Source organism: Pundamilia nyererei, unplaced genomic scaffold, assembly GCF_000239375.1.
Source record: "Pundamilia nyererei isolate P.nyererei 1_Seehausen unplaced genomic scaffold, PunNye1.0 scaffold00082, whole genome shotgun sequence".
NCBI classification, from domain to species: domain Eukaryota; kingdom Metazoa; phylum Chordata; class Actinopteri; order Cichliformes; family Cichlidae; genus Pundamilia; species Pundamilia nyererei.
In genome coordinates, this window is record NW_005187483.1 from 2,248,811 (window position 1) to 2,260,433 (window position 11,623).

The 11,623-nt window shown below is 41.1% G+C and overlaps 2 protein-coding genes across 4 annotated transcripts in view; both read right to left on the minus strand.

The window, feature by feature from the left end:
• Positions 1-349: 349 nt before the first annotated feature.
• Positions 350-3,180, minus strand: gp1bb (glycoprotein Ib platelet subunit beta). Its single transcript, XM_005738226.1, has 2 exons — positions 3,073-3,180; positions 350-1,660 (listed from the first exon to the last, which is right to left on the minus strand). The coding sequence occupies exon 2, from the start codon at positions 1,646-1,648 to the stop codon at positions 1,034-1,036; it is 615 nt and encodes a 204-aa protein (XP_005738283.1). The 5' UTR covers positions 1,649-1,660; positions 3,073-3,180; the 3' UTR covers positions 350-1,033.
• A 2,014-nt stretch (positions 3,181-5,194) lies between these two features.
• The window catches only part of septin5a (septin 5a), a 23,786-nt gene continuing 17,357 nt past the window's right edge, over positions 5,195-11,623 (minus strand). For all 3 annotated transcript variants that reach the window (XM_013912168.1, XM_005738227.2, XM_013912169.1), the window contains 10 exons: positions 11,441-11,531; positions 11,044-11,130; positions 9,664-9,787; positions 9,417-9,551; positions 9,188-9,305; positions 8,973-9,074; positions 7,295-7,391; positions 7,041-7,176; positions 6,852-6,954; positions 5,195-6,625 (listed from right to left, as the gene is read on the minus strand). In XM_013912168.1, coding sequence (XP_013767622.1) covers positions 6,563-6,625; positions 6,852-6,954; positions 7,041-7,176; positions 7,295-7,391; positions 8,973-9,074; positions 9,188-9,305; positions 9,417-9,551; positions 9,664-9,787; positions 11,044-11,130; positions 11,441-11,531 — 1,056 coding nt within the window. In that variant the 3' untranslated portion in view covers positions 5,195-6,562. The remainder of the gene's footprint in view (positions 6,626-6,851; positions 6,955-7,040; positions 7,177-7,294; positions 7,392-8,972; positions 9,075-9,187; positions 9,306-9,416; positions 9,552-9,663; positions 9,788-11,043; positions 11,131-11,440; positions 11,532-11,623) is intronic.

Consider the following 11,623-nt stretch of genomic DNA (forward strand, 5'->3'; position numbering starts at 1 on the left):
ACCTGCTGTGATTTTTGGTTTGGAGACTGTGAAACTGAGAAAAACACAAGAGATGGAACAACTCAGGTTGAGAGATTATGAGACAAGGGTTAGAGAGATATGGCTGAGATGGTTTGGACATATTCAGAGGGGGGATAGTGGATATACTGGACAAAAGATGCTGAAGATGGAGCCAGGCATGAGGAAAAACGGAAAACCTCAGAGGAGGTTCATGTATGTAATGACAGAGGACATGTAGAGGGTTGGTATAATAAATAAGGATGCTAAGGAAGCAATGAAATTTGTAATACAATTGTGAAAAAAGTGTACAATGTTTTGAAACAATTAGAAAAAAATTTAATCAAACCATTTGTTTTGTGCTTAAAAGTTACACAAATATGACAAAACATCAATCAGAATAATTTCTTTTGCTTTGTTTTCTTACAAATTACACAATGTATGAATGCAAAATGGCAAAAGACATCATGAGATTTGCCCTAAAATAAAGCTCAAAAGAATAAACAACTTGAAATTGCCCTAAACAGATACAAACAACATATCTGCCCTTCATTTGGTCTTCAATTATGCTTAAATCCAGATAATAACAACACATGGATTATTATTTTATTTTAAAATCATAAAATATGATTTTTAAATAACATTTTGTAGATAAATCAGGTTTCATACATCATTTGATCAGATATGTGTAAAGAGCAAACACAATGATATTATTAACACGTTAGTTTATTTACTCTCAGATAAAATAATCTTTGTTTTTGTTTAGTTCATTTTACAGTGGTCTAATGTGGTCTGCAACTGGACATGTGACAAATTAAAGGGGGAAAACTGTATCCAAGCCTTTCAGATCTAAAATCTTCCTCACGAGTTCTCTCCTGAAACGAAGCTGAAACTTGGTGTGTTTAATATATTTATGTTTCTACATATCTGAATATATTTATTTTCAGGTTACTCCTTCAACTTGACACCTAAACTTAAAATCACAGTGACAGAGGTTTCATCCCTGGTGTTCAAATGCTGATCAGCCCTTCGCACATCACGGCTTTAAAGGCATGTACTCGTTCTCCCTCTGACCATCCGCGGGGTTAAAGCTCTCCTCTGTTATTCTCTTTGCTTCTTTAGACACCTTCTCGAACCTCTTGAGGAAGAAGACGAGAGCCACGAGCAGAGCCGCCTGCACGACCACAAATACAAGCAGACACACCTGCGAGGCCAAAGCCAGGTCACAGTACCAGTAGTGGCAGGAGTCCAGCACCTCCTGCTCAGTTAAATACGCCACCAGCCGACCTCTCAGTTTGGGTGGGGAGCTGCAGTTGACGCCCACATGTGATGTGCTGCCAGCAGGTTGGCGCAGCAGCCAGGCTCGCAGATAGAGGACGCCACAGTCACACGCCCAGGGGTTACCGTGAAGAGAGACGGAGCGGAGGGAGGTCAGATCGTCCAGGAGCCCGTTAGGGAGGGTGGTCAGCAGGTTATTGTGGAGACGGAGCTCGGAGGTCCCAGCAGAGAAACTGGAAGGCAGCGAAGAAGCTGTGAGAGATCTGCTGCTGCAGTCCACCTGGCTGCCGTGACAGGAGCAGAGATGGGGACAGGCGGAGGACCTTTGACCTCCAAACAAGAGGAGCAGACACATGAGCAGAAACTCCTTCATGGTTCCTAATCACTGCAGAGGAGAGAGGAGGAATCAAGGGTTAATTAGAGTGAGGTGAACTGTAAAACTGCCCTTTGTATGTATCGTGTGAAACAATCTCTTCACTGTATATTATTGAAGCCATGAAGATCATTAGTGTGTTTATGCAAAACTCATCATGCGCTGACATAAAACAAAGTCAAAAATCCACATTGTGCAAAAAGATAAACTCTTCTAACTTAAGGCAGTAAAGCATGCATAAGAGCTGCTCAGATCTAAAGGGCTGGACTGATGATGGATCTTTAGATCTGATGCCCACACCAGTGCCAGAGGGAAAAAATCAGACATACATGAGCTTATGGGGTTTTTTCTATATAACATAAATGTAATTTGGAGGTTCAAAGAAAAGGATTATCAGCAAAAACAGAGCCAGCAATCAGTACTTATGGTTTATTTTACTTCAGACCAAAGGTTATTTAACTGCACAAGGAGACGCACATGAACCGAAAAAACTCTGAGCTGCTGCCCCATGGAGGAGTGTAGTCCTTGTATAATGTGTGCAAACTGAGTTCAATTAAAAGACAAAAGAAAACAGGAGCCAATCGGTGAAGAGAAAATCAGGAAAGGACACAAGGTAACAGAAACGAGGCGTGGATGAGTGCGGAAGGTTTTGGTTTAAATATCTTGAAATTGCATCTTAAAAACTCGATCTTACTCAGAAGGAACTCAACATTTTGAGATAATGATTCGAAAACTAGAGTTACCTCTGCCTGTCATTGTTTGTGTGTCACAAACAAGTGTCCACTGCAAACTCATATCTCAACGTAAATGATCAGAAAACACAAAGTCTCGGTTCTGTTGTGAGGCTGCAGTTTGTGTTGTTGTAGCTAAAAATGCATTCATGTGTGCAGGTGTTTTCATTTTACTGGTCACAGTATCTGCTTTGTATTTGATCATACATTGTTTGAGCAGTTTGTCCTGATTAATATGACATTAGCAGTAAATTTCATGCAGACTTTATAAAACATGTAAAACTGCATGTGATGTATCCATGATCTAAAACTAGGGCATAATTTATTTGAACAAATTTAACACATAAACATTACAAAATGACCACATATGTTTAGAATATGGTAATAATGAGGTCATCATGTGTACTCATAAATAACAAATTTCTACGTTTTACAGGATAAATTATTAATTTTGGATAATTTTAGTCAATTGCATTGACATTTACAGGAAACACCTCCCTGCTGATGACAAGCTGCACAACCCCATTGCTGTTTTCACACATTTATACTAAGTACATTACACTGTAGAGTAAATGAAAACAAAACACAGTAATTACATCAACTATCAACTTAAACTTTAAGAGGAATAAATTAAACTGATGATGTCACAGCAGACCTGAAAAGTCTAAACAAGGTCTGAGGAGAGTCTTTTACCTTCAGTGCGTCGCGTCTTCGGGAGATGACTCTGTTTTTTACAGTTGCTCTCAGAGTGTGTGCTACTGCCAGCTGGCTCTCACTGATAAAGACCGCTGTCAAATTATGAGCTCAGGCATGCACACGCCTGTGCACATGCACGCACAGAACATGCACACCAACGTGGAAAACATGCCACCCGCTATGTTTTGATGATTTAAATCCTAATAAAGTTCTAAAAAGAGCTGTTTATACTAATTAAAGATTTTCTTTATTTTTAAAGTTTGAGTATTTTCACACAGTAATCGATTGTCGGCCTTTTATTGAGATCACATGAGGCTAGAAATGTTTTTGTCACAAAACGGCCGGAGGCTGAGTACCAAAGATCAAACCCACATGCAGACAACCCAAAGCGGAGGCTGAGGAAAGGGTTTAACAAAGTTTTATTAACTAACACAAGGATGATGTTTACAATGGCACTTGGCTTAAGGCTTGACACATGGGGCGTGAGGGTCTTGGCCAGGAGAGAGGGATAAAGCAAGGAGACAGGCCCAAGAAAGCAACGGCAGATGGCTGGTGATTAGGTACGCATGTGCAGGTGGGAGATGGAAGCGTTGAAGGAGAGGTGGTGTGGTCCGGGTGGGTTTGGTGGTGTGTGTCAGCTGTCCTGAGCGGTGAAGGTCCCGTGGTGGTGTAAGGGCAGGCAGGTGAGGCAAGGAGATGATTCTGAAAGCAGGCGGGTTAACCAGATTTCCAAGATGAGTTGTTCAGTGTGATGGAATTCCCAGGAGTAAATAGGCTAGTTGATGAAATGGCGAGGAAGCAGTGTCAGCAAGCAGCTTAAATCTCCAACCTAATTGCTTCAATCAGCTTCAGGTGAGGGAGGCTGTAGGCCCTGCCCATGGGTGGATACCAGGGAGGTCCAGACCTTCAGCGGAATTTTACAGCCACACACCCAGACCCTGACAATTTTTTTCCCATCATGACATAAATAGAGAATTTAATGTGAGGACAATAAAGTTTTTAATGACTTATTTTCACTCCACCCCACGACCCTCTAGACTCTTCCTAGTTCTGTTTAGCAAACTACAAACATGTATTAAATATGTGTAATAATTTGAAGTGTACAATTCTTTATAATCTACTTTTATAATTTTATAGTTTATGTGTCTTAATGCACACCAGACATGGCATGTATTAAGTCTAATATTAAATATTCCATAAGGAGCCAATAAGGAGCACAAAAATGCTGAAAAATCAAAAACATTTTTTTTCTTCTGTTTTAAACTGTCTGACAGCGGTTACGTACAGTCATGTGCAAATAAAGATATTCGTAGGACTCAGTGTTGTTGAGGAATTTTGGCCCACTCTTCTTTACAACACAGTTTCAGTTCATAGAGCGTTCGTTTATGCACAGCTTTCTTAGCTCCCACAGCATTTCTGGACTTTCACTGCACCTTTATAACACCTTTATTCTTCTGTCGTATGACCCATTTTCAGCCAAGCTTCAGTTCAACTCTAGAGTACTTTTGATATTAGGGGAGTTCATGACTGACTCAATGAGTGCAAAGTGCCCAGATCCCGTGGCTGCAAACCAAGCCTAAATCATCACACCTCCATCACCGAGAACTTGTCATTTGTTCGGATGCAGCTTTGCACATCTGAGCTGTGCCACGTTCTTTCCTGAGAGAAGAGGCTTTCTCCTGGCAGCCCTTCCAACCAAGACCATGCTCGTTCAGTCTTTTTCTAATTGTACTGTCATGAACTTCAACATTGACATGCTAACTGAGGCGTGTAGATTCTGAGATGTAAGTCTCGCGCTTGTTGTAGTCTCTCTGAGCAGTGAAACCCCAGTTTGACTTTGGGGTGTTTATATGCTTAAAAACAAATCTGAGGAAGTTGTAGTGATCTTGGATATTTCTGTTTTATGTTCATACAGCCCTTCGGAGAAGCAAATTGCAATTTTACTCCAATTAGTTTGCAGATACAAATCAGTAAGACAAAACACAATTAACAAACAAATGATTCGATTGTGAATTCTTTTGAATTATTTTAGGTTAAGAAAAGACATTTCATGCTACTGAGCTGAATAAAGCAGCTAAAATTCACTCTGTCACCACAAGCATTCAACATTATCACAATAACGAGTGCTTTTACCTTTATTAAAACACCCTTATTTTCCACTGTGACACTTAATAATAAAATAATAATATAATAACTGAGCTCTTCTGAGATATTTCTCTCCTCCCATATCTGCTTGTGTATTTCTGGGCTGCCCAGCAGGAAGAAGATGCCGTGCGCAGTGCAGAGGAAGAATGGCTGCAGGAGATAAATATGAATCAGCAGATCAAGTCCTTGCAGCAGCTTCAGCTCTGAGTACTGCTGCTCGGACTCTGACGTGAGGGCGTGAATGAGGATATCGTGCGAGTCTCCTAAAAAACAACACTGAAGCGGCGAGGCCAGACTGACGACAAACTGGGGTTTATTTGTCACACCTTTGTAAATGGGACACAGACTGAGCTCACAGCCTTCAGGCAAAAATATGTACAGCTCATCAGTATCAGAGACTACACACACACACACCTACACACACGCTCTGTCATACTGTGGACACACAACTTTGGTGGCATAATTCACTTCCAAGAAGAGATATTTAAACAGAAGCACAAAGTAGTGGCTCCTCGTTACTGATCCTGTAGTGGTAACAAAGCATCCTGTAGGCCACGATCCATCAAATTCAACAACAGGGCATCGGCTAAAAAGCAGTAAAAATAGGCCCACAGCAGCATTTAGCAGATATGAGTAATGACAACATGCTTGCACATGCACCCTGCACTGCACAGACTCTCGTTATCTCAGAGGCTCGCCATTCATTGTAGCCACCGGCAAGAAGAGCATTTTCAGCTCATTCGGCACATTAACAAAATGCTGGAAGAGGAGCAGAAGATTTTCACCGGCAAATAAATGCCAAACAAATGTATTTTTGAGCAAATGAAGAAGAGCTAAAATCAGATTTTAGTAGACGTAAATTCACTGTGGTACCTTTTAAAGGAGTTTTATGGATGGATACCTGGTAATATTAAAGGTAATATTAAAGAAAATGTAATGATCATTCACACACCGAAACACACCAGCGCATAATAAAAAACAATATCCATGTTCAAAAATCTAAACATCACCAAGAACCTACGTTTCATTACAAAATATGTCGCAGCAAACACCCTGACATTAAATCCAAAAAGTTTAGCACTGCATTTATAAATTAGATACACTGATTATTAAATTATGTGTTTATATCTTATATGTTAGGACCACAGCGAGGGGCTCAAAGTGGGAGATTGGATAGTTTCAGAGGAAAAAAAAACACCCTCCAGGCAAACAAACTATACAAAAGCACCAAACTGAAGATTAATGTACAGCCAGAGTTGCCACTAACGCTTGATAACCATGTTCAAAGTCTGGAGGTCTCACTGTCGTTAGGGAGATAAGCAGCAGGTGGCGCTGCGGCACATCACTGCTCTTTGTCGTGCATCTGCTGCTGCATCTTGTTCAGCATCTCCTGCATCCTCTTCAGCTGGAGACAGAGAGGAGAGCAGATTAAAAACTGTCATTTTAAATATTTTGCTGGCATTTTGGTTCTTTGTGTGTCGTTTTACGCAGCAGACATTTTCACATCCTCAACAGAATCCAACAAAATTGTAACATGTTAAATCTTATTATGGTGCACAATTACAAGTCATAACAGTTTGTGTTTAATCATTTTTTTTTTTTAAAAAACAACAACAAAAGTTGCTTGGTACCTCCTCATCTTTCATTTTGATCAGTTTCTCAGTGTCCACATCTGGAGTGGACAGCGGTAGGATGGGGATCGGGCTCTCCATCCGGTTGTCCTGAGCCAGTTTACTGAGAGATGAAGAAAATGGAGAGAAAACATCAGCATCTATTGAAGTTGTTTGCTACACGTGCTCACGCTTTCATTCCTCACGTACCTGGTCATCTCCTGTATGCACTGCGCTCTATAGTTTTCATAGTGGACGTCGCAGGTTACGTCTTTGAGGTCGTGCATGTGGGAACGAATCAGCATGTTCCTCAGTTTCACAAAGTCACAGTGCGATTGGTTTTCCACTGCGCAAAGAAATATGCATCATTAACTTTATTAATCAAGTCAAGACATGCAAACTATTTCAATTTACATTCAGGCTGAATAAAGCTGAACAGACGTGGAATATTCGAGTGTGCATACCTTCGACGATCCCCCAGGGGTACAGCCTTCCCCTCACTCTTTGTCCACGAGCTTCCACCACTGTGTTACTGCCAATCACAGCGAACGGGGTGCACTCCTGCAGAAGGAGACGGGAGGAAAGGTTGTTATTTCAACCCCTCTCTGCTCCGAGAAAGCTGTCTGAGCATGCTGGTACACACTGACAGAGTTATACACACTCACAAAAGACCCCTGAGCTGCTCAAGACAACTGTGACTTTATTTGTTGAGACAGGTAAAAGACTGTTAGCTGTTTATTTTCTCTCCACTGACTTTCTCAGCTGATCGGTGCGTTCATGCTCCAAGCCCGCATCTATCTCCCCTGAGCCGCTGCTGTACTTTCATTTAAAAGGACAGTAAATGGTTAGGAGCCCAAAATTCCACAGCAACACACTTGGGCCTCATGCCATTAAGCCATGCAGGTACATTTAGGTTAATGAACTCACATTTTAAAGGAGATTAGGTGTGTTTTTCCTTATTTTCATTTAGTATATGTGCAAGTAATCCAAGCTTCAGACTCCTTAAAACACCCTGTTTCAGATGTTTTTTCTACTCTTGGCTGTGTATTATGTCAGTAATAGAGGATATTTCAAGCTGTAAACGTGTGTATTAAACATGTGCTTGTGAGGGGCAGCCAATCAGAGATAAGCTGGCTTAACGGGAGGATGGTCTTAAAGGTAAGGGAGCTAAAATGGGTTGTTTAAGACTGAACTTTGAACCATATTACAACATGGTGGAAGAAAGGAGAAGAAAGGTCCTTTTAATAAATTTGTCTTTGAACTTTATCCATACACCATATATATCATTTAGTTCAGATACTTTCTGCCAGCTGAAGGCTTCTCTGTATCACAGGTTTTGCTCAGTTTTCCAAAACGCCATCCAACTATCACACCCACTTCAACGTCTGGCAGCATCTCTAGATCCATCTCCATTTTCTTCACAAAAAAGCTTTTATCACTTTCCATCATGCTGAAATGTGCTCCTGTGTCCTTGTTTGAATCATTTAATACGACCTCTTTTAATGGTTACAGTTTATTAAAAACAAAGGCACAAAACATTGCTGTGAGCAGCTTTCACGAGCACTTCCAACCTGCCAGCTTAACAAGTGCAGATTATCCAGAGGAGTTGAGATATACATTCTGATGCAGCTTAGCCTTTTAGCTGCTTTAAGGAGGAAAAACAAAACTCCATTCACTTCCACTGAATGCAATGCAGGTCCAAGGTTTAGAGGCAAATACCTTCGAGTTATTTTCCCAGAGTTTTTAACTGGATTAAATAATCTTCCAGAGAACAAGAAGTTTGTTTAGTTTTCCACACCTGACCTGAGAAAGTGACATACCAAATGCTAACTGAGCATAATCCATGTATTAAGGAAGACTGTGACAGTGTGTTGACAGATCGAGAAAGACCTCATGTTTGTTTTATACTATAAAGTTCAAATAGAGGTAATAATTCAATAAAAGGTTACCCTTCTACACTATTCACCGAAACCACTGCTGGTGTATGAGCCTGGTGGTCTGCTCCACTCTGCATGGATGATAGCCATATGGTTTGCATTTTTTTCTCCATGCATTTGTTAAATAAGAAGTACGATGATCTGAATCTGTAGCCACAGGTACAGCAAGTCAGTAGCTCACAGGTATGTGAGTCCCCAGACTCACCTTCAGCTCTTTGTCCAGCTGTTTAAACTCCTCATCCTCGTCAGAGTCGCATTCAGGGAACTGGTACACTTTGATCCCAAACTTGTCTATTTCCTCTCTTATCTACACACAGACACACACGCACACACACACAGACACGAGAGAGAGAGATCATATTTCATTCACCAGCCTGCAAAGCAAACATCTTGATTTTGCTGCGGAGCTCCTTGACTCACTCTGTCTTTAAGCTTTTTTATCTCGTTGGGCGTGAGACAGTCGGCTTTTGCGATGAGTGGAATAATGTTCACTTTTTCATGTAGAGCCTTCATAAACTCAACGTCCACCGGACGAAGCCTGAGCATGGAAAACGAAAGAGCAGGAGACTCAAAATTGTGGCTTTAATCATGACTTCTTTGTGTACACGTGTGTGTGTGTGTGTGTGTGTGTGTGTGTGTGTGTTATTACCCATGCCCAAATGGAGGGATGAAGTAGAGGCAGCAGTGGACTCTGTTATCCTGGATGTTCTTTCTGTTCAACCCGCTCTCATCCCTGAAATATTGCTCGAACTGCTGATCTATGTAGTCTGTGATCGGCTTCCAGCTGGGACAAAAAAGACACCGCAGACCACATTAGCTGCTCTTGCGAGGTCCCGGGAATTCAATCGAACAGTCTGAATCAGACACAAGCAGATCAGCGAGAGTCTTATGTTTACCATTCATTGTTGTTCACAGCATCTCCAAACCCTGGCGTGTCCACAATTGTCAGCTTAAGCTTCACTCCTTTTTCCTCGATGTCCACGGTGTGTTTGATGATCTCCACAGTTTGATTAATGCGTTCTGCAACGTGACAGCAATGAGGAGGAGAAGACAAGTGAAGTGGGAGGTCAGTGAAAGTGTACAAGAGCCGATCAACAACTCATTAAAAACTATAAATACTATACTTTAGCACTTAAAGTACTTTACACAACATGTCTCATTCACACACACAAATTCACACAAGCACATTTTTCTATGTGTAAATGCTTTCTTACTAACATTCACACTCCAATGAACACATCCAGAGCAACTGGTGGTTCAGTATTTTGCCCACAGACACTTTCGAAGCAGACTGAATCAGCCAAAAATGGAACGATGGGCATGAGCACGAGTACCCTTATAATTGGGGTGCTATTAAAACAGCTGGCACTCATTCAGCTGTGTTCCCTTGTGTGAAGTTTGTCCTGCTGCCATTAGATTAGGGAGAGGTTACTCATCACTGGGACGCTTGTATATAACTTAGAGTACCCAGAGTTTGTGGTCTGCTGACTGATGGCTGCTAAGCGTGAGTAATGTAACTGACCTGTGTGAGTCCATCTGAGACAGGGAGAGGAAGTAATTGTTGACACATTTAGACACTTTGTTAGACACACTACGTTTAGGGGTGCTACTCACTACTATAGTTTTATGTTGAAGAGACAGGCCAGCAAGCTTAGGACTTTATTTCTTTGGCCGCTGTTAAGTAGAACAGCTTGTAGGCTTCATCTAGAGATCGCTTTGTGTTTTATTTATTTCTAAACTACTCCATCTGGTTGGTTAATGCTACCTCACTTTCCACCGTCTGCTGGGGTTGTGTTATGGTCCCTCAGCCTCTATAGCTACGTCCAGGTTTTGGTGGCTTCTTGGATCAGGGAAACGACCTTAGCAATCATTCTCTCTCGTTCAGGTCGTTTGGATTTGTTTGAACTTGTTGTTCTTTAGCTTTTGATTTTTTTTTTTTTAATCTATCCACACATATCAATCACAACAAAAGCGCCTTGAGGTGACTTTTGTTGTGATTTGGCGCTATATAAAGAAAATTGAATTGAATTGAATTGAATTGAACATTTGACTGGGAAACGTGGTCTCTATATTTTGTGACAGATGTCACCAAAAGTTAAGTCTGTCACATTCATATGTTGTTGTTGCACCCAATAAAAAAAACTAAGATTAATTAAAAAAAATTAACACACATGGGGAATTAAAGGTGGGGCTTTGTGAAGTTGCATTAAGTATTCAGCAAGCAGTGGATTCATTATGACTGCTGCGCAGAGATAATAAAGAGACCAAGGACTCACCCTCAGCGTTCAGTAGCTTCCTGTCTTTGTAGAGGTCTGTGAGGAACAGGCTGTTAACAAGAGTGGATTTTCCCATACCGGACTCTCCTGCAGGTCAAACACAAACACACGCACAGACACGCAGATAGTTATCCTGTGTGTATATTTAATTATGAGATATTAATAAAATAAACTCAGCTGCCAATTTACTAATGTAGTGCTGCAATAAATCCATCTGCCATGATGACTTTATCAATGAGGATAGGCAAAATATTAGAAACAGCTAAATGGCTCTAAAAACAACTCAAACAAAAACTGGTCCATGGGAATTTATTATATGCCTAAATTGGTTTTAGTTTAGTGTGCCTATTAAATAGGCAGCTGAGTGTAAATAGGCAAGATTCAGCTTGAAACGCACCTGCCACCATCAGCGTGAAGTCGAAGCCTTTCTTCACAGACTTCCTGTGGACCTGGTTAGGCAGAGTTGCAAAGCCCACATACTGTTTCTCCTGGAACACAAAGAAAAGGAGACAGAGGTGTTCAGTGTGTTTATGTTGCACTTTATCTCATCATACGGCAGCTGTCAGGTGTGTTGTGACAT

Excerpts from the sequence above, each read along its gene's own strand:
- gp1bb (XM_005738226.1), bottom strand. The coding sequence starts at position 1,648 with ATGAAGGAGTTTCTGCTCATGTGTCTGCTCCTCTTGTTTGGAGGTCAA.